Genomic DNA, 22,224 nt, shown 5'->3' on the forward strand with positions numbered 1-22,224 from the left:
TGAGATTCATTTCAGTCATTTCTCTTTGTGACCCATTTGGGGTTTTCTTGGCAAAGATAAAGTAGTTTGCCATTTCCTTCTCCAACTCACTTGACAGCTGAAGAAACTGAGGTAAACAGGGTTAAGTGACTTGCCCAGGATCACACAGCTAGTGAGTATCTGAGGCTGGATTTGAACTCAGGTCTTTCTAGCTTCTGACTTGGCACTCTATCCAGTGCACTTATCCTTGAGATTCATTAGAGATGCAGGTGAAGTCTTATATTTGGGTACCCAAAAAAATTAATTCACAGATACTAGAGGTGAGACTTGGTTAGATAATGGGTGGTTCTGAAAAAGATTCAGGAATTTTCACAATCAGCATGAGTCAGTAGTGTTATGTGGGAGCCAAAAAAACAAAATCATCATCCAGCAATGAAAGGCATCACTTGAAAATGCCTTTTTTTCCTTTCTTTTTTTCTTTGTTATAAGGGATGGCCCTCTGGGTGGGGGGAAAGGGAATAATGTAGTGGGAAATTTAGAAGATGTAAAAACAAAAGCTATTAATAGAATTTTAAAATAGCTATTACTGATATCTTTTGTTTTTACATTGCCTAGATTTTTCTCCAGTATTACTCTCCCTTCCTCCCCTTCTATGCAGTTATCCCCAAAGTAATTTTAAGAGAAAAAAAAATCATATATTACCTTCCTTCCCCTTCCTCCAGAAATCTGACATTAAATCCAATGTCCAGAACCTATAGACTCTACTTCTAAGAAGAGTGGGAAGAGGTATTTTCTTCCATTTCTTCTTTGAGACCGAGCTTTCTTTAATTTTTTTTGCAAGGCAAGTGGAGTTAAGTGGCTTGCCCAAGGCCACACAGCTAGGTAATTATTAAGTGTCTGAGACTGGATTTGAACCCAGTTACTACTGACTCCAGGGCCGGTGGAGTCCACTGCTCCACCTAGCCGTCCCTAAATTTTTTTTTATTTTGCATCTTTCATATTTTGTGGTTCTATTCATTTACATTAATTTAGATAATAAGAAATCAAAAATGTAAAGAAACAAAAAGAACATTAAGGAAGAATAAAAAGCTGGTGGTCCCACTGTGTATTTTACCCTCATCACATTTCCTATGGAGTATTATTGCCTTCAGTTCTAGGCTCCAAATTGATCTGCCACCAAGTGTTTATGAAGTATTAGTAATAAAGAAGGCTGATGAAAGACTTTAAGTCCATATCATATTGTAAAAAGGAATTTGGTTCATTTAGCCAGAGAAGGCTTGGGGAAGACATAAGTAGAATCTCCAAGTATTTGAAGAGATATTATATGGTTAGAGGAATTATTAAATTAGGATCAAGGGATCAAAAGACCACAGATTTCAAACTTGAAAGGAACATCTTGTCATCCTTGTATAGATGAGGAATCTCAGCAAACAAAATGTAACTTGACCAGTGGTCCCCTCCGCAGTGAGTGGTAGACTACCTTGTTGTTTTTGGCTTGAGGGCAAAATCAGGAGCTATAAGTAGACAGTAAAAAAACAAAACAGCAAATTCAAGCATAATGTCAGAGCAGACCTCTAACTAATTAGAGCCGCACAAAAGTAGAAGGAATTTTCTAGCTCAAGGTCTCAGGTTGCCCAATGTAAGCAGAGGTAGGTTATCCTTCCTAGAGGATAGTCTGTCAGTCAAGAATCTTTTTAGGTATAGGCTAGACTAGATGGTGACTGGGGTCCCTTCTATTTCTCAAATTCTGCAATTCATCACCAATTTAAAATTGTTTTTTCCAAAGTTACCAGTCATCTTTTTTGCCCAATCTGATGACTTTTTCTCAATGCCCATTGACGATCTATCAGATCTATCACCGTTCCCCTCTCCCCCAGCCCCACCCCCATCCTTCCTTGCATTCCCCCTTCCCTGAATATAACCCCTTCCTTTTCTCTTTTGGTCCTAACACTCGCTGACCATTCTTTCTCAGTGGCGCCTTTGTTGGATGAGAGAATTACAAATTTGGATATCTCTCAAATAAATTTAGATATGACACAGAGGTCATCTGACTCAGTCCTCACATGGTATAAATGAGGAATCTGAAACCCCGAGATTTGATATGACTCATTTGGGACTGCACAAGCAGTGAGAGTCGGGAACTTAAGTCCTCTAGCACTAGTGCAAGTACTCTTTCCCCTGCACCATCTAGATATCACACACCTTTGTAGTCAACAAGCTTTGCCTGGGTGCCTAGTTGTTGTTATTATTAGCCCCATTTCACAGTTGAGGAAACTGAGGTGAGCAGAGATTAAATGATTTGCCTGGGGTCACCCGGCTAGTAAAGGTCTGAGACAGGATTTGGACTCAGATCTTCCTGACTCCAGACCCAGCGCTCTATTCACCGTGCCACCTAGCTGCCTCTCAAGGAGCAAGCTCACATTTTAATGAGAAACACCATACAAATAACCATATACAGACACCCTTAATTGTGTGTATACTTCAACACAGTCCTCAACCTATTCCCTTTCTCTTTTCTCTCCCTCTTTTTTTTTTATCTTTCATGGGTTCAATTATCTCTACAGATTTTACCCAATGTATGTGTATGTGTTTGAGTGTATGAGTGTGTGTGTGTTTATATGTGTGTACCCAGCCCCACTCCCTCCCTCTCCTGTGTTGTGACCCTACATCACTAATTTTCTATTGGACATTTCTAGCTGGATCATAAATTTAAAACCAGAATTGTTGTTAGAGATCTCAAATCCAAACTTGTTTTACAGACAAGAGACTGGGACCCAAAGCATTATAAGGACTTGCTGTAAACACCCAGAGAATAAGTGTCAGAGACAGAATATTTTTCCCATCCCAGGCCTTAAAGTCAGCATAGCCAAAAGAGACTTGGCCTGTCTTCTGAATTTTCCTATATCTTTCAGTAGCAGAACCATCTTTTCAGACTTTCAGGTTTGGAAGCTTGGTACTTTTTCTCCTAGTTCCACCCTCTCCTCTCTCTCATACTGCTAGGTTGACATGTTTTGTCTTTTCCCCTTCTCTCCCCACCCAGCCATCCACTACAGTGGCCTTTCCCACTTCTAGCCTCCACTAGTGCCATAGTCTCTTCTCCAGTCCATCTGCTACAGAACTACCCCCAGTACATCTAGGAGCAGACAGAAATCCTCAATGGTCTCTCCCATCCCTTTATATCCTCCCACTCCCCACTCTGTGATCTGTGACACTGAGTTCACTGTTCCCCCAGCTCCAGGCATCTTCCCTGGCTCCCTGCTTCCTTCCTCTTAAATCCAGCCTCCCCCAGAAAGCCTCCCCTTAATTCTATTGCCTTCCGTTGGTAACGTCTCCTATTTTCCCTGCTTATGTTTTGTTTGTGCCTGATCGTTTACTTGGTTTTCCCCATTAAAATGAAGACCTACCAGCAAGGACTGCCTCCTGCCTTTTTGTGGCAGGTATCAACCCAGTGGAGGAAGCCTCCAGTTAGCTGCCAGGCCCCTCTGATATGAACCCCTGCCTCTTCAGGCTATTGTGAGAATGAGAAGATCTCTCAAGTGGGATAATATCTGGTTTAAGAAACCACTTAGCATAATGCGGGGCAAACAGTCAAGCATTCTTTAATGTTCATTTTCTTCCACAATCTTGGTAATTCTGATGCTTAGCACAGCTTCCCTAGGCAAGAGCCAAACTAGGCCATCATTGTGGTTGTCATTATTACATCAGGGCTTGCTGTTAGAGGTCCCCACCCCCTTGCCAGCAGACAGCAGGTCCATCCTGCCTCTTTGGGCCTTAAACAAGTCTCATGGTTAAGCAGTGCCCCCACCCAGCTTCCCTGGCAGACCCTTCCCCTCACTTCTTCATTCTCCTCTGTAAACAGGAGTCCTGCCCTGGGGGGGGGGGGGGAGTCAATGAGGCCCAATGCTCTCAGAGTCTAGAATGCCCTCCAGAAACTGAAGCTTTCACAAGGCCTTTCTCAGCCTCCTTCCTCCAATGCTACAACTCAAACTTTGTTCTTCTCTTCATGTCTTTTTGTGTTTTTTTTAATTTTTATTTTTTGCAAGGCAGTGCAGTTAAGTGACTTGCACAAGGTCACTCAGCTAGGTAATTATTAAGTGTCTTGAGCCCGGTTTGAACTCGGGTCCTCCTGACTCCAGGGCCAGTGCTCTATCCACTACCCCACCTAGCTGCCCCACTTCTGCGCCAGCTAGGTGCCCCTCTTCTTGTCTTTTTAAAGTTTCATCTTTAGATCTTAAAATAATAACCCTTGGCCTCAAAAGACAAATTGATCCAAATCAACAAAATGCAGTTCCTCCAGGGACAGAACTTGCCACAGAGTCACTGGGGGTGTTCTGAGGGTCCCCCACTAGCTAGACTGTCCAAGCAGGCTGTCCCAGACTTGAACTTCTTGGCTAACTTGGCAATTGGCTAGTGTTCTGTCAGTATGGCCTGAGCTCCAAAGATCAGTGTGGAAAAATTACTTTTCTAAAAAGTGTCTTTAATACATTTAGATCTAGAAATGAAGAGGTATTAAATGAAAACCCAAGTTTGGGTCTCTGTGTGCTGATGGCATGTAAGTTGGTGCTGACTCCCTGGACCTTGGAGATGGCTGATGAACCTCTCTTCTTTCTTGAGCTATTTCTGGGGTTACCGATGCTGTCAAAGTAAAAGGTAGATGCTAATTCCCCTCAAAACACTAGGTAGCTTTGTTCCTACTTTAGTTAGCTTTGTTCCTCATTTAGTACTAAGTCAAAACCAAGTCACATCACCTTTTTTTCAGCCTCAGTTTCCTCATCTGTAAAATGAGATTAATAAGAGTCCTATCTGAAAGGATTAAATGAGATAACATGTGGAAAGTACTTTTCAAACTTCTTTATTTTATTTGACTTTTCTTATACAAAATGACTGATGTGGAAATGTTTTAAATGATTTTATAAGTACAATCCATATCTGATTGCTTATGTCTCAGGAAGGGAAGAAGGGAGTGATAGAATCTAGAATTCAAAACAAAAATTTTTTTTAATTGTTTAGCATGTAATTGGGGAAAACAAAATATATTATAAAAATAGGTTCAGAAAAATATATCTAAAACTAACTAGTATGCTAACAAACCTAAAGGCATAACCATTAATTTCATATTCAAAACCAAAGAACTTGGATGAATTGTAATAAGTGGCAGTAATAAAAATAGCAGTTTTGCTACCTAACTTTCAGTAGGACAAAGGAATACCATTTATCTTCAACACTGAAAGAACCTACCTTACAGTTCTAGCAAAATTCTATATTTTATTTGGCTTTGCCAAAGCATAGACTAGCTATTTCTAGTTTCATTAATTGGGTGGATCTGCCCACTCTATCCATATAATGAGCAACTCTAATTCCACTTTAGGAATCCAGGGTCCTATCACACCCAAGATCTCAGCATCCCTAGAACCATAAATCCTCCATAAACCATAAGCCAAAACTACCTCTGTAATCCTGAGCTCTGAAATCCTTCTTTATTGGTTAAAAGAGTCCTAAACATTTGGAAATGAGAAGTTTTTTTATCAGACAATTAAAAGCAGGTCTAGCCTGTAGCTCAACCTGCCAGAAGTGGAAGGAAATAATTTTGGAATATCAAAAGTGACATCATCTTTTCACATGATAGCTATGAATTAGTTGTAAACAAGATATTTTATATTTCTGTTTAATGAATAAATTCTGACCCATTTCAGTATTATTACCTCAAGTTCTCAAACACCTGAAGTTTTTTATCCCTTCCAGCAGTCAGGTCACTGATAGAAAAATGTTTCAAATTATCTATATCTGATCCTCCCCCTGCCCCTTCTTATTATGTCTTCTAAAGAGAGTAACAGAAACAAAGAAAACATATTTTTCTGCTTATGGGCAATTTGAGTAAAAAGGTATGGTGGAAAATCATAACCTTTAACTGGAGATATCAATGATCTTTATGGCATTCCTTCTGTATATTCTCTGAAGCTTCTATGTATATAATACTACTTGTTTTATAATATATTTTATTTTTCCCTAATTACATGTTAAATAATTTTTCACATTTTGGGGTTTTTTTAAGTTTTGAATTTGTGATTGAATCAACAAAATTTTTATTACCTTCCATGGATCCAGGATTGTTCAGTGTGGTCCAGAAGGGAAGCAGAGGATCAAGTAACTTCTACTTTAAGGATGTTGCCATTCAATTGGAAGATGAAATTAATTATTTCATGAAATAAGTAGGAAATATGAGCCACTAAATGAAGACTAAATGGGTCAACAAGTGTCACTTTAGTGCAAGGAGTTCCAGGCCTGGAGTTGGGAGAATATGATCTTAGACAGTATGTGACCCTGGGCAAGTCATTTCACCCTGTTTGCCTCAGTTAACTCATAAAATGAGCTGTCAAAGGAAGGCAAACTACTCCAGTTTCTCTGCCAAGAAAATACCAAATGGGATCACAAAGAGTCATATACAACTGAGCAGCAGCAACAGCAACCAACATACTAAATAGTTTAGTAAATACTCAGTTCAATGAGAATTGACCCAAAAAAAGGGAACCAGCTTGGAGTGGAAATAAAATAAACAAGGAAAGAAGTATCCTAGGTCCAATCCATCAAGTATTTATCAAACACCTACTTATGTGCTATGAACTAGGGATAGAAAGGCAAAAGTGAAAAGTCTCTATCCTGTCACTGGGGCCTCCATTCTAAAGAGGGAAGAATGCATACAGAACACCAAGGTAATGGGGGAATGGAGCCTCTAGTAACATGAAGGGATCAGGAGAAGAGATCAAGAATTCCAAGAGGCAGAAGTGAGAGAGAGAGAGAGAGAGAGAGAGAGAGAGAGAGAGAGAGAGAGAGAGAGGCCGTGGAACCCTTGTGGAGGAGGGAAAGTCAAATCAGGTGTCCTAACTGGCTTGTGCCCAAGAAAGGTTGGGTTATTTATCCTAAAATGGGCAGCCCTTCCCTATCCTAGAAGAAATGAGGAAGCTGCCTGACTCAATCCTCAGACCAGTGCTTCAAGAAAATGATTCTGGCTGCCTCATGAAGGATGGATTAGAGGGGGAGGAACTTGATGATCATGGAGACCAGGCAGGTAAAATGTGGTGGTGACCTGAAGGAGGGTGATCCCTGAAAGAGTAGAGAGAAGGGAGCAACGTATAAAAGATGGTGTGATTCTAGAAACAAGGTTGGCTGATGGATACAATATGTATGCAAAAGGATAAAGAGTAAGGAAAATGGGAGAAAAATAATTCTGTTTTGGATATGTTGAATTTGAGATGCCCAAGGAACACCCCACCCCCACTCAAAATACCCAGTAGGGAGGCTAGTGACCTAAATCATAGATTTAGATCTGGGAAGAGTCATAGGTCAGATGAGAAAACAAGACCGAGGGTAGTTAAGTCACTTGCCCGAAGTCATAAAGGTTTTTAAAGCAAAATCTAACCCCAACCCTCTGATTCCAACTCTGGCATCTTCCTAAGACACCATACTTCCTCTCAAGGCTTCTGGAGAAAGTACATTTGCAACAGATCCTTGGAGAGGGTTGATTGAGGCTTCTATTTATTTAGATTTCACTTAACTGAAGTGTTACCAAAGGAGAAAATAAGGTTAAGTGATGCCAGAATCTTGTGGACATTAAAAGCTAGATCCAAAAAGCCTAATTCTTGAGCAAGTGAGGGTGTTTTAAGTGTTGGCCCAACAGCCACTCCTCCCACCAGAGAACTGTCTGATTTTTCAGGTTCTTGGATCAGAACTATTTCCTGCAGAGCAGCTCAGAACTGAGCTGAGAGATGAGTTGAAACGACGATCTTTTCCCCAGGAATCATCTTGCAGCTGACTCAGCTTCCCAGACAGTTCCTGAGAAATAGCTCTATAAGCATTCACAAAGACAGGAATAGTTGCATCAATAGCTGGGCCCCAGCCAGCCTGTAAGCAGGTGCTATGATCAGGAAAATTTGTTGACCCCGATAGCTTCTTTTCTTTCTGCTAAAACTAAATCCATGAGCAAAGAGGGCCTCCTCTATGCCCTACTCTACTCAACGAAGAGATGGAGTGAGAGGCATCCTGGTTCAAAGGAGAGAGTGCTAACGCTTTCCTATGAGAGACCAAGGCTCAGATCCTGCCTCTGGCTCTGTCTGTCTGTCCAGGGACAAACTATTTAACTCTCAGACCTTCAGTTTTCTTATAAGACCAGAATAATTATACCTATAGTTATGTCAAAGAATGCTTGTGTTTTGTGAACCTCAGTGTGCTACATGAAGAACTGGGGCTCCCTTAACTAATGGAATTGTTTTAAGTTGTATAATCTTACAATGTAGACCAGAGTGAGTTGACCTCTTCACCTTACCCCTCCAGGACTCAAATCATAATTTCTTTGGTTAGTGACTATTTAGGATGTATAGGAACATCATGTTACAAAACCCAAAGACCAGGAAAAGCCAGAAGCCTTAAATTAAGCATTTCTGAAATTCCTGATTAAAACATGCATTCCATCTTCCCTGGCCTCTTGCTCTGCTCTCTTTTGAAAGAATGTTGACCAACAACAAAGGTGACAGCACTTTGAATTTTTCACATCAGTTCTTGTAGAGAGAGAATATAAATTGTAAATTAGACCAAAAAAATGAATCCTAGATTTGGTTCCTAGTTCTCCCTCTGTTTTTCACTTAAGATTTTGGACAGGTTATCCCCACATCCCCTGGTCCCCTCTGAAGAACAAGAACTAAATGACCAGGCACCAGCAACATAGAGTTTAGGTTAAGCTTTGTTCATTTGACCCTGAGAGACCCTTGGATTAGAAGGCATTTTGTCACCAGGAAGTATTGAAAATAATCTCCCCTGGGGGGAAGCTAGGTGGTGCAGTGGATAGAACACCAAACCTGGAGTCAGGAATACCTGAGTTCAAATCCGGCCTCAGACACTTAATAATTACCTAGCTGTGTGGCCTTGGGCAAGCCACTTAACCCCATTGCCTTGCAAAAAAACCCTAAAAAATAATAATAATTTCTCCAACAATGTTAGAACCTTTTAAACCTGGTGCTCTAAGGAGTCTGGTTCTCTATTAGAGCCATAGAGAAAGAAACCACCCCTTTCATGAAGTCAATAAAGGCTCTTAACAAATGAAGAAGTGGGTGAGGAGCATCAAAAATCAGATTTAGACTTGATGACAAATTGGAGCCATCCCAAAGAGGAGGGGGCTCCTAGGGGCCTCCATGGTCTTAGAGACTCCTTCCAACTCAAAGATTTGGTGAGAAGACCTCAGAGACCATTAGTCCAACCTACATTTGAAAAGGAATCATCAGGGGCAGCTAGGTGGCAAGGGGCAGCTAGGTGGCATAGTGGATAAAGCAGCAGCCCTGGAGTCAGGAGTACCTGGGTTCAAATCCAGTCTCAGACACTTAATAATTACCTAGCTGTGTGGCCTTGGGCAAGCCACTTAACCCCGTTTGCTTTGCAAAAACCTAAAAAAAAAAAAAGAATCATCTCTAAATCATTAGATATATGACTTGTCTTTATCTTCAGATAAAAATTAAGGAAGAAAATTCACAGTTCTTTCAACTAATTTTTAAAATATGAAATGTCTGTTTTTATTAGGTGCTAAACTGCTTTTTTAATTTATAATTTACTGAGTTCAGTAAATTCTTTCAGAATTATCTTCATGTGGTAGCTTCTAGGGCAGTGAATAATTACTTTTACCACTGGCCTCAATAATTAACTGCTTAGTCAGGGTGGGGGAGAGGTGAAGATTGAGAAGTCATGAAGTCCTGTTGCCTGAAAAGTGTTCTTTGTTTTGTTTTATTGTCTATTTTATTTTCAATTCTGATTTCTCTCCTCCATCATCTCCCCTCATACATTGAGAAAACAAAAAATATATATAATACCTATTACACATGTGAAGTATACATGTGAAGTCATACAAAACATATTTCTTCATTGGCCATGTCAAAAAGAAGAGATAGAGGGAGAAAAGGAAGGAAGGAAAGGAAGGAAGGAAGGAAGGAAGGAAGGAAGGAAGGAAGGAAGGAAGGAAGGAAGGAAGGAAGGAAAGAAAGGAGATAGTCTTAAGTCTGTACTCCAAGTCTGTCAGTTCTTTCTGGAAGTAGATAGCATTTTTCATAGTGAGTCCTTTGGAATTGTGATGGATCATTGTACTGATCAAGAGCCACTAATTTTTTTCACAACTGATCACCATTACAGTAATACTGATGCAATGTAAGATTATTCTGGTTCTGCATACTTCACCTTGCATCAGTTCATACAGGTCTTCCAGGTTTTTCTGAAACCACCCCCTTCATATTTTTTACAGCACAATAGTGTTCTATCATATTCATATGCTTTGACATGTTCAACCATTCAGCAGTTGATGGTCAACTTCTCATTTCCAATTCTTTGCCATCACATGGCTATTATAAAAATTTTTTGCACATATGGGCCCATTTTTTTCTTTGATCACTTTGGCATACAGACATGATGGTGTTGTTGCTGGGTCAAAGGGTCTGGATAGTTCAGTTTTTTGGGTACATTACCAAATTGCTCTTCAGAATAGTTGGATTAGTTCACAATTCTGATTCACCTGCCCAGTTTCCCACATCACCTCTAGCATGTGTCATTTTCCTTTTTTTGTCAATTATGCTGGTCAGATTGGAGTAAGATGGTATCTTAGAGTTGTTTTAATTTACATTTCTGTAATTACTATTGATTTAGAGCATGTTTTTCATATGGTTTTAATATTTCTTCCTCTGAAAAGTGCTTATCTATCCTTTGACCATTTTTCAATTGGAGAATGGTTCTTAATGTTATAAATATTGACTTCATTCTAGGGATGATTTGAGACTTTTTATTAGAGAAGCGTGTTACAACTATTTTTCCAATTTCTACTTTTCTTATATTTAGTCACATTCATTTTGTTTTTGCAAACCCCTTTTAATATAATCAGAATTATTCATTTTACCTCTCATGAGCCTCTTTATCTTTCATTTGTTCAGGACCATTGCCCTATCCATAGACCTGACAGGTAATTTCTTCCATGCTCTGCTAAGCTGCTTATGATATTACCCTTTATGTCTAAATCATGTACCCATTTTGAGTTTACTTTGGTATATGAAATGAGTTGTTGGTCTGTTTCCAATTTCTGCCAGACTCCTCAGCAGTTTTTCCAGCAGTTCTTGTCTAAGTGCATTTATGCCCCTAATGCTGGGGCTGAAGGGTGCTTTTTGGTATAGCAAAGTAGAGTCGATGAGAATTTGCCTAACTTTCTGCTAAGTACTAGTCAAAGAGCTCCATAGACACAATCGATTCTTTCCCTCTACAACAAAGATTCTCATGAGACTCCTCCAAGGGGTCCACAAGGTCAAAATTATTTTCATCACAATAATAAGATGTTATCACTTCTAATATGGTAAATATCAATAAATATCGCCCTAGTAAACAAAGGTTCTTTTTTTTCCTTAAAGAAAATAACAGGGTCTTGAGTCCAAAGAGTTTGAGAACTTCTAGTCTAAGATATGAAGCTGAAAAAGAACCATCTGTGAAGAATACAGAGCAAAATGTGGTCTGAATATATAGGGAGGTGTGACATATTCATGACCCATGCTATCAGTAAACCTGAGGGGAAAGGATGGGGCTTAGCAGACACATCATTTTCTCTGATATTCTTCCCCTGAGAGAATTGGGACAGTTTGGAAGCAAGGTTAAGCATTCAAGAGCCTTCTACTCCTACAAGGTGGACCCTCAGAGCAGAGACCCAGAGACATGTCAGGACCCCTGGGAGGTACTGGGGCAGAGCTGCCTTAGCCAGGGTTGGCCTGGATCAGAAGAAGATGGACATTGTCTGATGGACAAAGCAAAACTGCACTGGACAGTGGAGGAAGCCCTTGATGGCCCTGCCCTGAGCCCACAGAGTCCTCCAGGGTAGGTGTGCAGAGTGGACCTCATCCCTGACCCTTGTGTTGGCTTGGAGGGGTCAGGGGGGGGGAGAATTGCAGCCAGCCCCCTGCTCAACTTTCACAGAAAATTTGATGGACTCAAACCAAAGCCATGGTTTTGACAAGAGCCAAGTTTTCTGCGTGAGCTGTGTTGTCATCTCAGCAACCCCTACCAAGGGCCACATTTACTGGGTGGGTTTGACAGCCAGCTGTCATTGTTTGCAGCTCAGTCAGCCTCAACCACACATTCTGAGGGCTGGACTAGAAAGGCTACTTCAGGTCCTTTATTCTGAAGACATGACAGACTCCTGATGAAGCTGCTCAGGATGCCTTCAGTCATTCCTCTTCCTCCTTGGCCCTCCAATTAGACATAGAATGCTTAAAGCACACCAACTGATGTACAGTTAGTCAGATAACTAAATCAATATCTTTATCGGCCCTCGAGAAGAATCTAAACAGAGAGTGTTCTTCCTATGTTGAACTGTAGCCATCTCACCTACTCTGGAAGTCAGTCATATTTCTATTCCTGGAGATCAAATAAAAAAAGATGGAATTTGCATGTCTTTTAGGACTTCTGGATTTAGACATCATACATACAGACATCATACAACTAATATGTGTCAGCATTCTCCGACTCCATGGCTAAAGGGGCCTCTCCCTGGATGGTCAATGTTGGGACATGGGAAGAGCTTCCTGTTCAGAGGCAATCAGGACTTGCTTCCTGTGTTCCCCCCTCCCCCTTAACACCTGCTGCCCAGCTCCAGGTGCTGTGCAGGAGAATGCACTTTAACACCTTGAAATATAACAGGTTACATCAGAAAAGAGGGATGGCGAACACATTTTTAAGATTCTGCCAAGAATAGTTTTAAGGAATGCGTGCCTCTGCACCTCTGGATGTCAGTAAGGAGACCACACAAATGCCATCCTAATGGTGACCAACATTTCTATAAACCCTCCTTGGGAGCCAGGCCCTGTGCAACAGCACTGGGAGGGAGGTGCTTTATGATCCCCATTTATCCATGAAGAAGCAGGTGGTGGTGAAGTGACTCATCCAGGGTCTCAGAGCAAGGGAGGATCCAGGGCAGGATTTGAACTCAGGTCTTCCTGACTCCAGGCCCAGGGCTCTATGTACTATGATGCCCTGGGCTGCTCATCATGCCCAAAAAGCGAGGTCCCACATTCTATGATCACATTCTTTACTTTCTTTGTGTTTCTCTTGTTCTAAATTGGTTCTAGCTAAAAAGTTCAAGTTCATTGCTGTACTGTCCAAGAATGACTCCTGCAGCATTGGCGCCCTTCTGGACAGACTGAAAATGAGTGAATCTGTTTTGCATGTTCTGGAAGGGTCAGAGGGGTCCTGAGGTCCAACAGGATCTCCTTCCTTTGTCGGCACATGATATGTTTGCAGCTCACCTCTTTGACTGTCATCAACAAATTCCAAAAGTTAGGTTTTGTTTTCAAGTACAAACTTCTGGTTTAACGTAATCAGTATGTTCCTGAAATGTGTTCAAACTCCCACCAGGAACACCAATCACATGATCATGGATTGAGAGTTAAAGGGATCTCAGAGACCCTCTCATCCACCACCACCCCCATTTTAATGGGGAGAAAACAATTGGAATGTCAGAATTTCTGAAGCATCAAAATTTCAGGTTGCCCAGGAGGTTGGGCAGGAATGGTCGACAGCCCTGCCTCCCAGAAATCGCCCGAAAAAGAGGCAGACCAATGGGGAGGGAGGCCCAGAAAACGGTGAATGTCAATCCCAACTGTGCACTGTTAAGACCTAAAAGAAAGCCTCCAGCACACTGGCCACATACCTGTGGAGAAAATTTGTGGAAGTTGAAGACAAGAGTCTCATTGCATGAGCCAGTCTCATCTTGTGCCTTTGGAAGACCTGGGCACACGGATGAACTGTGCTGCCTCAGGGATGCGTGGACTTATTAATGCCCATTAGACCCATGCCCAAGGCAAGTGGTCCTTGTTGCTCAGGAACTGGGCTCTGAGGGAGCTCTGGGACACAGCGCCCAGAGCTTCATTCTATGAAGGCCTTGGCTTTTATGGTCAACAGTTTTTTAACAGGTCTTTTTCAAAAGGGCTCTATTTTTAGTTAAATAAAGAAGCTTTACTGGGTGGGTGAGCTTTGTACATCTATTGTATCCATTCTTGCAGTCAGCCTCTTGGCAACAATTTGTTTTTGTCGGCTGTGGGCCCAAGGAGCCAAGCTGAAGTATGATATTAGACACGTATCCGTTTGCAGTTCAGCTCTGTTGTCCATTGTGAATCTAAGAACAGCAGGGCCAGGAAAAGGGTCCTTTGTCCTGGAAAACAAGGCTGACGCCATTTTCTCCCCTTTAAACCAATAAATGTCTTGTTAAACTCATTTAGTTAAAATCTAGCTGCCCATTGCACTCAGCCATGAGTTTTCAGTATTTGTTAATAGATTGTGTCCATTTTTAAACTCTAAAAGCTCTTATTAACAAAATGCCTGAGTACTTGGGGAAGGGTCTCTTATCTCACTTGGTCTTTTATCAATCAATAAAGGAGCACTTAGGAAGTAGGATGACGAAAGAAAGCTTTTATCTGCCTGGACCTGGGTCTTCAGGCCGAGGCAGCATCCTGGGTCTGCTTCCAGGAAAAGCAGGATGACAGCATCCCACCTGAACACTGGGGTCCTCGGGTGGCAGGAGGGTCATTCGTTCTCCCATCAGTGGTCCCTTCTGCCTATGAGACAGTGTGGCAGCTGACTGAAGCCATTCATCAATAGTGGTCAATGTGTAAACTTTCTGGACAGAAACAAAATAGTCGCTCTGATTCTTTTGAGTTCACTCCCTTAAGCTTGAATGTTGTGTTCCCTCGGCAACAAGTATCCAACAATTAGAAAGTCTCACGCCCTGTTTGGGGATCTCTGACATCTGTTCCATAGCAACAGGCCCAGAAATGATGGCCATGGGCTGATCTGTCAGACACCCCCAGGCTGGAGCTAGAGCTGGATCAGAGATGTGTGCTTCAGGCTTCACTTCCAGATACTTGGGGGCTCCTGCAGCCTCCTATAGGGCTTTCACACCAGAAGAGCCATCAGATATAGGGTGATTCCACTCTAGTTTCTTTTCTGAGGGAGAACAGGTCCAAAATACCTTGGGGGAGACTCGTTAAAGAGTAGAAACTGTTAGCTAAGGCTGGTTTGCAAGGAACATGATCTCCTTTTCCAGTCACATTAAGACCATTCACATCGAGGTCCTTTTTCAGTAGCTTAACTCATTCTTGCGGCATTTCTCTGGAGGTTGTGTGCCCCCATTTTACTACATAGTTCTAGAACTTGACTTTCTCAGCTCTTGGAAGGAGAGACTCCTGCCCAGGTTCCTTGGCTCCTTCGCACTGGATGCTTCTCCCTGCACTAGACGTTCACACAGAATCCATGTTTCCAGGTAATTCTTCAACTTCGAGGTTTCATCCCAATTCCTTTCCCCCACCTCGAGGTGAGCCGGGGATCCCTGTGGAGCTTTCTGTTTTAGTTGGTTCGCTCCAGGCACCTCTGACCATTGTGGGTGTTCATTTGCAGGTCATCTGGATGTCAGCATGGCAGCCTCAAACCTGGAGAACCAGTTGCACAGTGCCCAGAAGAACTTGTTGTTCCTTCAACGGGAACACGCCAACACCCTCAAGGGCCTGCATGCTGAGATAAGACGACTTCAGCAACATTGCACAGGTAGCCTGGCAGGGGCATCCCCAGGGTCTGTGCCCCGCAGGGGACCTTCTGAGGCCAGGCTGGCGAATGGGCCCAGGATCCTGGAGGCTCCAGGGCAGAGGAAACTGGGAGGGGCATGCCTCCAGGTCAGTCAGCACCTGATGGACCAGAAGCTGTGTTTGGCTTAGGCAGCTCCAGCTCAGTCAGTCATATCTTAAGGGGAAAGTGTTTATCCAGTGCTTACTTATGGCCACCAGATAAGGGGGGAGTATGACCTTCCTCGTCTACTCTGTTGCCTCTTACCAGTTAATATTATGGGTTGCCTTCATGGTGTGGCTTAAGGTCCCTCTCAAGGGGCAGGTAGGAGGTACAGTGGATGGAGCACTGACTCTGGAGTCAGGAGGATCTGAGTTCAAATCCAACCTCAGATACTTGTGTCCTTGGACAAGTACTTAGCCCCATTGCCTCATCAAAAAAAGACCCCATCATAGCTGTGACCCACTCTATTACCCTTCTTGTTTCAGTCCCATACTTATAAACAGGACAAGGTATAGAAATCAGTTTTCTGAGTAGCCAGTACACCTAAGGAGCTGAAAAGGAGTTTGGTGTGCTATTCTCTTTGGGGTAGTGGAAAGTTTTCTTTCCAAATCTTTTACATTTTAAACCCTCCCACCTGAATTATCTATTTCTTGTTGATTGGCATTTCCTTCTTCAGTTCATTTTATAGATTGAGGAAACTGAGGCAAATAGGGTGAAGGGATTTGCCCAGGGTCACCCAGCTAGTAAGTGACTGAGGCCAGATTAGAACTCAGGTTTTCCTGACTCCAGACTCAGCACTCTTTCCACTGGGCCACCCAGATGCCTCATAGTAGCTATTAACGCTAGCTGTTCCTTATGTCTAACTACTCTAACAGAGGTGGGGACTTCCTGGTGAGAGCTGGCTCATGAGACTATTGTCCATCCTCACACCTGGAATAGATAGCCGCAACTTTCAACGACAATCCAGATAATAACAGCTATTTTTTTTTCCTGTCTCTTTTTTTAGATTTAACATATGAGCTGACACTGAAAAATTCGGACCAGACAGGTAAGAGAGCCTTGAATGATGAGGTTTTGATGAGTGGAACAGCGACACCTGTTGGCCTAACTTCCTTCTTTCCAGGTTTTGGTTTGCACTTGACTTGGGGCCAACCAAACTCCCTTCTAAAGAGTTCTAGGATTTAGAGCTGGGAGGCAGCTAAAAGATCATCCACTCTATCCACACCCCCCCCATTGTACAGAGGAGGAAAGTGAGGCAACAAGGGGGAAATGACTTGTCCAAAGTTACACAAGAAATCAGTAGCAGAGCTGGGCTGTGAACTGAATACAAGGAGGGAAACCCACTGCTTAGGGCTCCAGGTTTCATCCCATGAGGACTTAGCAACACCACCAGAAGAAGCACAGATCTGTTAGCAAACACCTTGCAGGGCCTTGGCTGCCCCATTCGGGAATGAACAATTATCTACACCACCCTGATGCCCCAGAGTCAGGTTTTCCCTAAAATCCCTGTTCATCTCTAGATGGGTCCTTTGATTCTCCATGATTTAATGGTGCTTATCTCCATCTTTGGCCAAACCTGGGAGAGCTGCCCCTGGAGGTCCCAGCTCACATACATCATAACCAACTGGATAAGCAAGGCTTGGTGGTTTGATGAAAAAAAAAGAAAAAAAAACCCACTAGAGAATATGTGTTCTGTTCAAGATCAATTTATTTCCAGTTTCTCAGAGTGACATCATTTATGGACCTATCTGATTTCTCCCAAGACACGACTCATTTCCATTCATTTTCCGTTCACCAAGTACTCATTTTTCTACTTAGAGTAATCACATCACAACCTCACAAGCCTTTTGTTCCTCAGGCATGGTTTAAAAAAGACATGAATTAATCTTCAGAGAGGTCTGAGTATAAGATCATCACCAGAGAAAACTCTTCTGGTCCTGCTTCCCCGTCCCCCATTGTCCCATTGAGCCCCACCCTGAGGCTTTGGCCCAGGAACCTCAAAGACCAGAGATTCTTTTCTGAGAATCCAAGTCCTATGTAGTCAGGCTTTAGAAAAGAGCTGTGAGAAGCTCTTCTTGGAGTGGCTTTTCTCTGGGGTTTTCTTATTCCTTCTGGAGAGTCCCAAACCATGTAACTAGCAGAGGCTCTTCTTGGGAGTGGTCCCTCAGGACAAGGAGGGGAGGGGGACTGGTGGCCAGTTTCTATGGTCCTCTGATTCTCTGATGAAGGTTGCTAATGTGCTTACAACTTCTGATATGCTCCAGGACCAGTAAGAACAGCCAGTTTAGATTAGATTAGCCTGGCAGAGCATAAGGGGACGAATTTGTTCAAGTATCTGCATCCCTAGTTTGCTTTTTGGCCAAATTTTCTGAACCACTTGTAGAGGGTTGGTGACTAGATGGAACAGGCATCAGTTGGTGCTAATGACCAACTCTCTAGAACACACATCACTCTATCACTTCCGTCAATGGCACTCACGTAACTCTAAAGATGCAGACGGCACGTGTAATGAAGGTTGAATTTTCAAGGAGCAAATAATAAGCAGCAAGGGAGGCACAATTCTGAAGCACAGCAACAGTTCCAGGGATGTGACTAGGTACCTTCGGGTGGGCCCGTGGGTGCCAGCCTGGCGGAAGCCTGTGCACATTCCTGGAATTGCTTCTTCAGCTAGCGGGGCAGGACCAGAGAAAGCCTGGAGACAGAGAGTGGATCAAGCAGACTGTTTCAGACTATTCATTTAGGGCCATTCCCCCTAGAGAGGAAAGAGGAACCAGGGCCAGCAGCAATTCCCTTCTCGTTTGGCTGGTGCCTGTATTGGCTTGATTTGGAAACTTCCATTCCAGACCCGGGGAGGGTTTCGAAGTTGAATAAATAGGCCAAGCTTCCATTTCATGTCTAAAAGGCAGAACTATATGAGACTTGTTTCCCAACAGGCCCTTGTAGAAAGAAGAATGAGGACAGAAATCTGACTAGTGGAGTTTCAGGGCCTCCAAAACTGCAAAGACTCAGAGCTTGTGAGGTGATTTGAGGCAGTTGGGGAATCCCAGCCCAAGCTGAGGTCCAGGCTCATGGAGGGAGGCGCTCCATAGCAGTTTCTCTGTCTTGGCAAATTGTTATTTCAGGTAGGAGGGCAATCATGCAGTAGCTTGTGGCAATTCCAAGGATGTTTATAGGTAGCAGGGAAGGTTCCATTGTGGAGGGAGAGATGGTGGGAATAAGGAGGGCAAGCCCAGGAGGCCGGGGTAATGACCCAAGGGCAGTGAGCCTGGCTAACAGAGGGCTGTGTCTGGGAGTGAGGAGGGAAGGTGCCCTAGCTCTCGTGAGAGAAGTGGATCAGCAAGGAAACAGATTGATGGAGCAAGTGGAGGAGGAAGAGGGAACTCCCCACCCGCCTCAGGTCCCCCTCACTATGCTTCCTTCCCAATCACTTGGAACTTTAGGGGTTTTAGATTCATTATCATTTGGTGGGCTTTTTTTCCCTTGTTATGAAAAACAGAGACCACCTTTCAAAAGAGTACTTTCCAGGCAATCAAATAATGAGTTAATTGATTTCTCTAAAGATAATTAAAACATATGAATTTGGCAGCAATTAATTCTAAAGAAATTGATGTGAGCAGATGCAACTCAGTTTATCTACATAAGTAAGGGTCTATTTCTTATGAATGCTCCAATTACATATAATGATAATAATGAATAGCTAACGTTTATATGGTACCTACTATGTGCAGGCTACACACATTGAAGATCATCATCTCATTTGTTCCTCACATGGGATTGTAATGCTCCCCATTTTACGAATGAGGAAGCTGAGGCAGACAAGTCAAGTGACTTGCCTAGGGTCACCCGGTCAGTAAGTGTCTGAGGCCACACTGGAACAGGTCTTCCTGACACCAGGCCCAGCGCATGGCAAATGTTGACTTGAAAAAGGTCCTCCAGAATTTATCCTCCAGCCCTGGCATCTGAAAGATGAAGGAGCTTGAAGATTAAAGATGAGATGATAGGAGCCAGGCTGTGGGGCTGGGAACATTGGTCCTACCCCCTGATCCTCAGGAGAGAGAGGTTTTGCCATTTCATGGCACCAGCTCCCTTTCCTTTGGCTGTTAGAGCGTGCACTTCATGTTTACTGCCCCCAAAGAGGTCCCTGAACTGATTCCCTGTTGTACGATTAGGAGATTAAGTTATGAAATGAGTTCATGATTGGCCCAGGGACAGTGGGGGGTGGGGGGAGATGGATGGCTCTCTGGGAAGGGGGGAAGGGGAGGGAGGGAGAAGTAGCAAACAGGTGGGGAGAGAGGAGAGAGGAAGGGATGGAGAGAGGGGGGGGGGGGCAGGAGACAGGAGGGAGGACAGACAGGAGGGAGGAGATGGATGGCCGAGGGGCTGAAGGGAGAAAGGGTGAGGGGTCGGAGAAGAGGCAGCGGGACTGGATGGAGGGGGAGAGAAGGCTGGACGGACGGACGGACGGACGGACGGGTGGAGAGGCCAGACGGAGGGAAGACGAGATAGACGGAGACGGGGGGAAGGATGGCGGACGGACAGGTGGTCAGCGAGGGGAAGACAGAAAAGAGGGCGTGAGGCAGGAGAGAGAGAGGAGATGGCCAGAGGCAGGACGGAGGAGATGGATGGCACGAGGGGCTGAAGGGAGAAAGGGTGAGGGGTCGGAGAAGAGGCAGCGGGGCTGGATGGAGGGGGAGAGGAGAGGGCTGGACGGCGGGTGGGGAGACCAGACGGAGGGAGGCCGAGGCAGATGGAGGGGGCGGACGGCGGGCGGCCGGCCCGGGGCCCGCCCCTGACCCCCGGCCCGCTGTGCCCGCAGGCGAGGCCGGGCCCCGCGGCGGCGAGCTGAAGCGGCGCTGCGAGGCGCTGGAGGCCGAGCTGCGGGACAAGGAGGCGGAGAAGCAGGCGCTGCTGCGGGAGCTGGAGCAGAAGGAGGCGCTGGTGGCCGTGCTGGAGGCCACGGTCAAGGAGCGCGAGCGCAAGTACCTGGAGGAGCTGAAGCTCAAGAGCCACAAGCTGAGCGTGCTGTCGGCCGAGCTGGAGCAGCGCGCCGCCACCATCGCCTACCTCACGGCGCAGCTGCACGCCGCCAAGAAGAAGCTGCTGCTGGGCCCGGCCGAGCCGGCCGCCGCGGCCAGCTACAAGCCGGCGCCGCCCAAGGACAGGCTGCCCGAGACGCCGCGGCGCCGCATGAAGAAGAGCCTGTCGGCGCCGCTGCACGCCGAGCCCGACGAGGCCGGCCGCCCGGGCGCCGAGGCCCGCCGCCTGCTGCTGCGCGAGCCGCCCGATGCCATGCCGGACCCCACGCCCTTCCTGCTGGCGCGGGAGGCGGCCGAGGTGCAGCTCATCAAGGAGCGGCCGCTCGTCATCCCCCCCATCGCCTCCGAGCGCGCCCCGGGGGACCGGCCGGGCCCCGCCAGGGAGAAGCCCCCCAAGGGCGTGGCGCACCGCATCCACCACGCGCCGGCCGCCCCGGCGGCCCCCGAGCTGGAGACCCTGGCGGTGGAGCAGGTGCACGCGGGCAAGGTCGTTAGGAAGCACTCAGGGACCGACCGGACTGTCTGAGCCCCGGGCCGCCCCCCGCCGCCCCTCCGCTCCGAGCCCCCCAGCATGCCAAAGCCTCCGCGGATCTGCCCGCCTCCCGCCGCTGCCCCCCCCCCCGCACCCTGCGCCCCCCCCCCCACGGCTCGCTCTCGGAATGCGCGCCCCCCACCCGCCACCCCCCCGTGACGAGCCGGACCACCAGGCCCGCCCCCCCCCCAGGGTCCCCGGGAGGCTCCGGCTGGAAGGCGGCGGCCCCCGACGGCGCCCCGGCCCGGCTGGCCTCCCCGGCCCGACCCCCCCCCCCCCCCGGGCAGCGTAGACCACCATGCAGATCCCACTGTGTATGTCAAACGGAACTAAATAAGATTGACCTTAACCTTCACGGCACCTCGACCCTAACGTGTGTTCAGATTTTGTGTTATATTTTATTCCGGATTTTGGAGATCCCAACAAACTTTATTTTCTAAACCTGCTACCGGTTTGTTTTGTGTCGTTTCTTAACTCCCGAGGGAGGGCCGGGGTGGGGGGCAGCAGCGGGCTCGGGGCCACCCGGGCGGCCCCTCGAGACTCCTGTGCCCGGCGGGGCAACGGCTGCAGGCCGCAGTGGGGGAGGAAAGCTTCAGATCATCATGGGGACACACACACACACACAGCCCTGTCTCTCTCTTCCCTGCCTGTCTGCCCCTCTCTGTCTCTGATTGTCTCTGTCTCTCTCTCAGGTAGGGATCGGATACCTCCTCTTCATGTCCTTCCTAAACCTTAGATTTTGGAACTGCTGTAGTTTCATTTCCCGAAAAAGGTGTCCTTTTGGTTGTATTTTAATGCTCAGCCTTCCTGCAATTGTGGCTTCAAGGAGCTGCTTATAAAAATACATGGCTTATAAAAATCTGAAGAGTTTTCCCCCCAGGTGCTAACTAACCTCGGATTCACTGCTCAAGGTCCCACCCCCAAAACTGCACTCTAGCTGGGTTCCAGCTAATGAGGTGATAGCGAGGACCTACCACCATGAACCAGTTCCAACCTTAAGGGCACCATCACTCTCAGTGGCTGAGCCTGCTAGCTCCTGGGCAGCAACTGGCTTCCAAT

The 22,224-nt window shown here is 45.5% G+C and overlaps 1 protein-coding gene across 5 annotated transcripts in view; it reads left to right on the forward strand.

The window, feature by feature from the left end:
• CCDC92 (coiled-coil domain containing 92) overlaps positions 1-21,611 on the forward strand; it is a 42,397-nt gene extending 20,786 nt beyond the window's left edge. For 4 of the 5 annotated variants that reach the window (XM_074205413.1, XM_074205416.1, XM_074205415.1 and 1 more), the window contains 3 exons: positions 15,433-15,579; positions 16,604-16,645; positions 20,414-21,611. In XM_074205413.1, coding sequence (XP_074061514.1) covers positions 15,450-15,579; positions 16,604-16,645; positions 20,414-21,159 — 918 coding nt within the window. In that variant the 5' untranslated portion in view covers positions 15,433-15,449 and the 3' untranslated portion in view covers positions 21,160-21,611. Of the gene's footprint in view, positions 1-14,961; positions 15,299-15,432; positions 15,580-16,603; positions 16,646-20,413 lie in introns of those variants that run through there. The other variant, XM_074205412.1, reaches the window with a different exon arrangement.
• Positions 21,612-22,224: the final 613 nt, after the last annotated feature.

Source organism: Macrotis lagotis, chromosome X, assembly GCF_037893015.1.
Source record: "Macrotis lagotis isolate mMagLag1 chromosome X, bilby.v1.9.chrom.fasta, whole genome shotgun sequence".
In the NCBI taxonomy this organism is placed as follows: domain Eukaryota; kingdom Metazoa; phylum Chordata; class Mammalia; order Peramelemorphia; family Peramelidae; genus Macrotis; species Macrotis lagotis.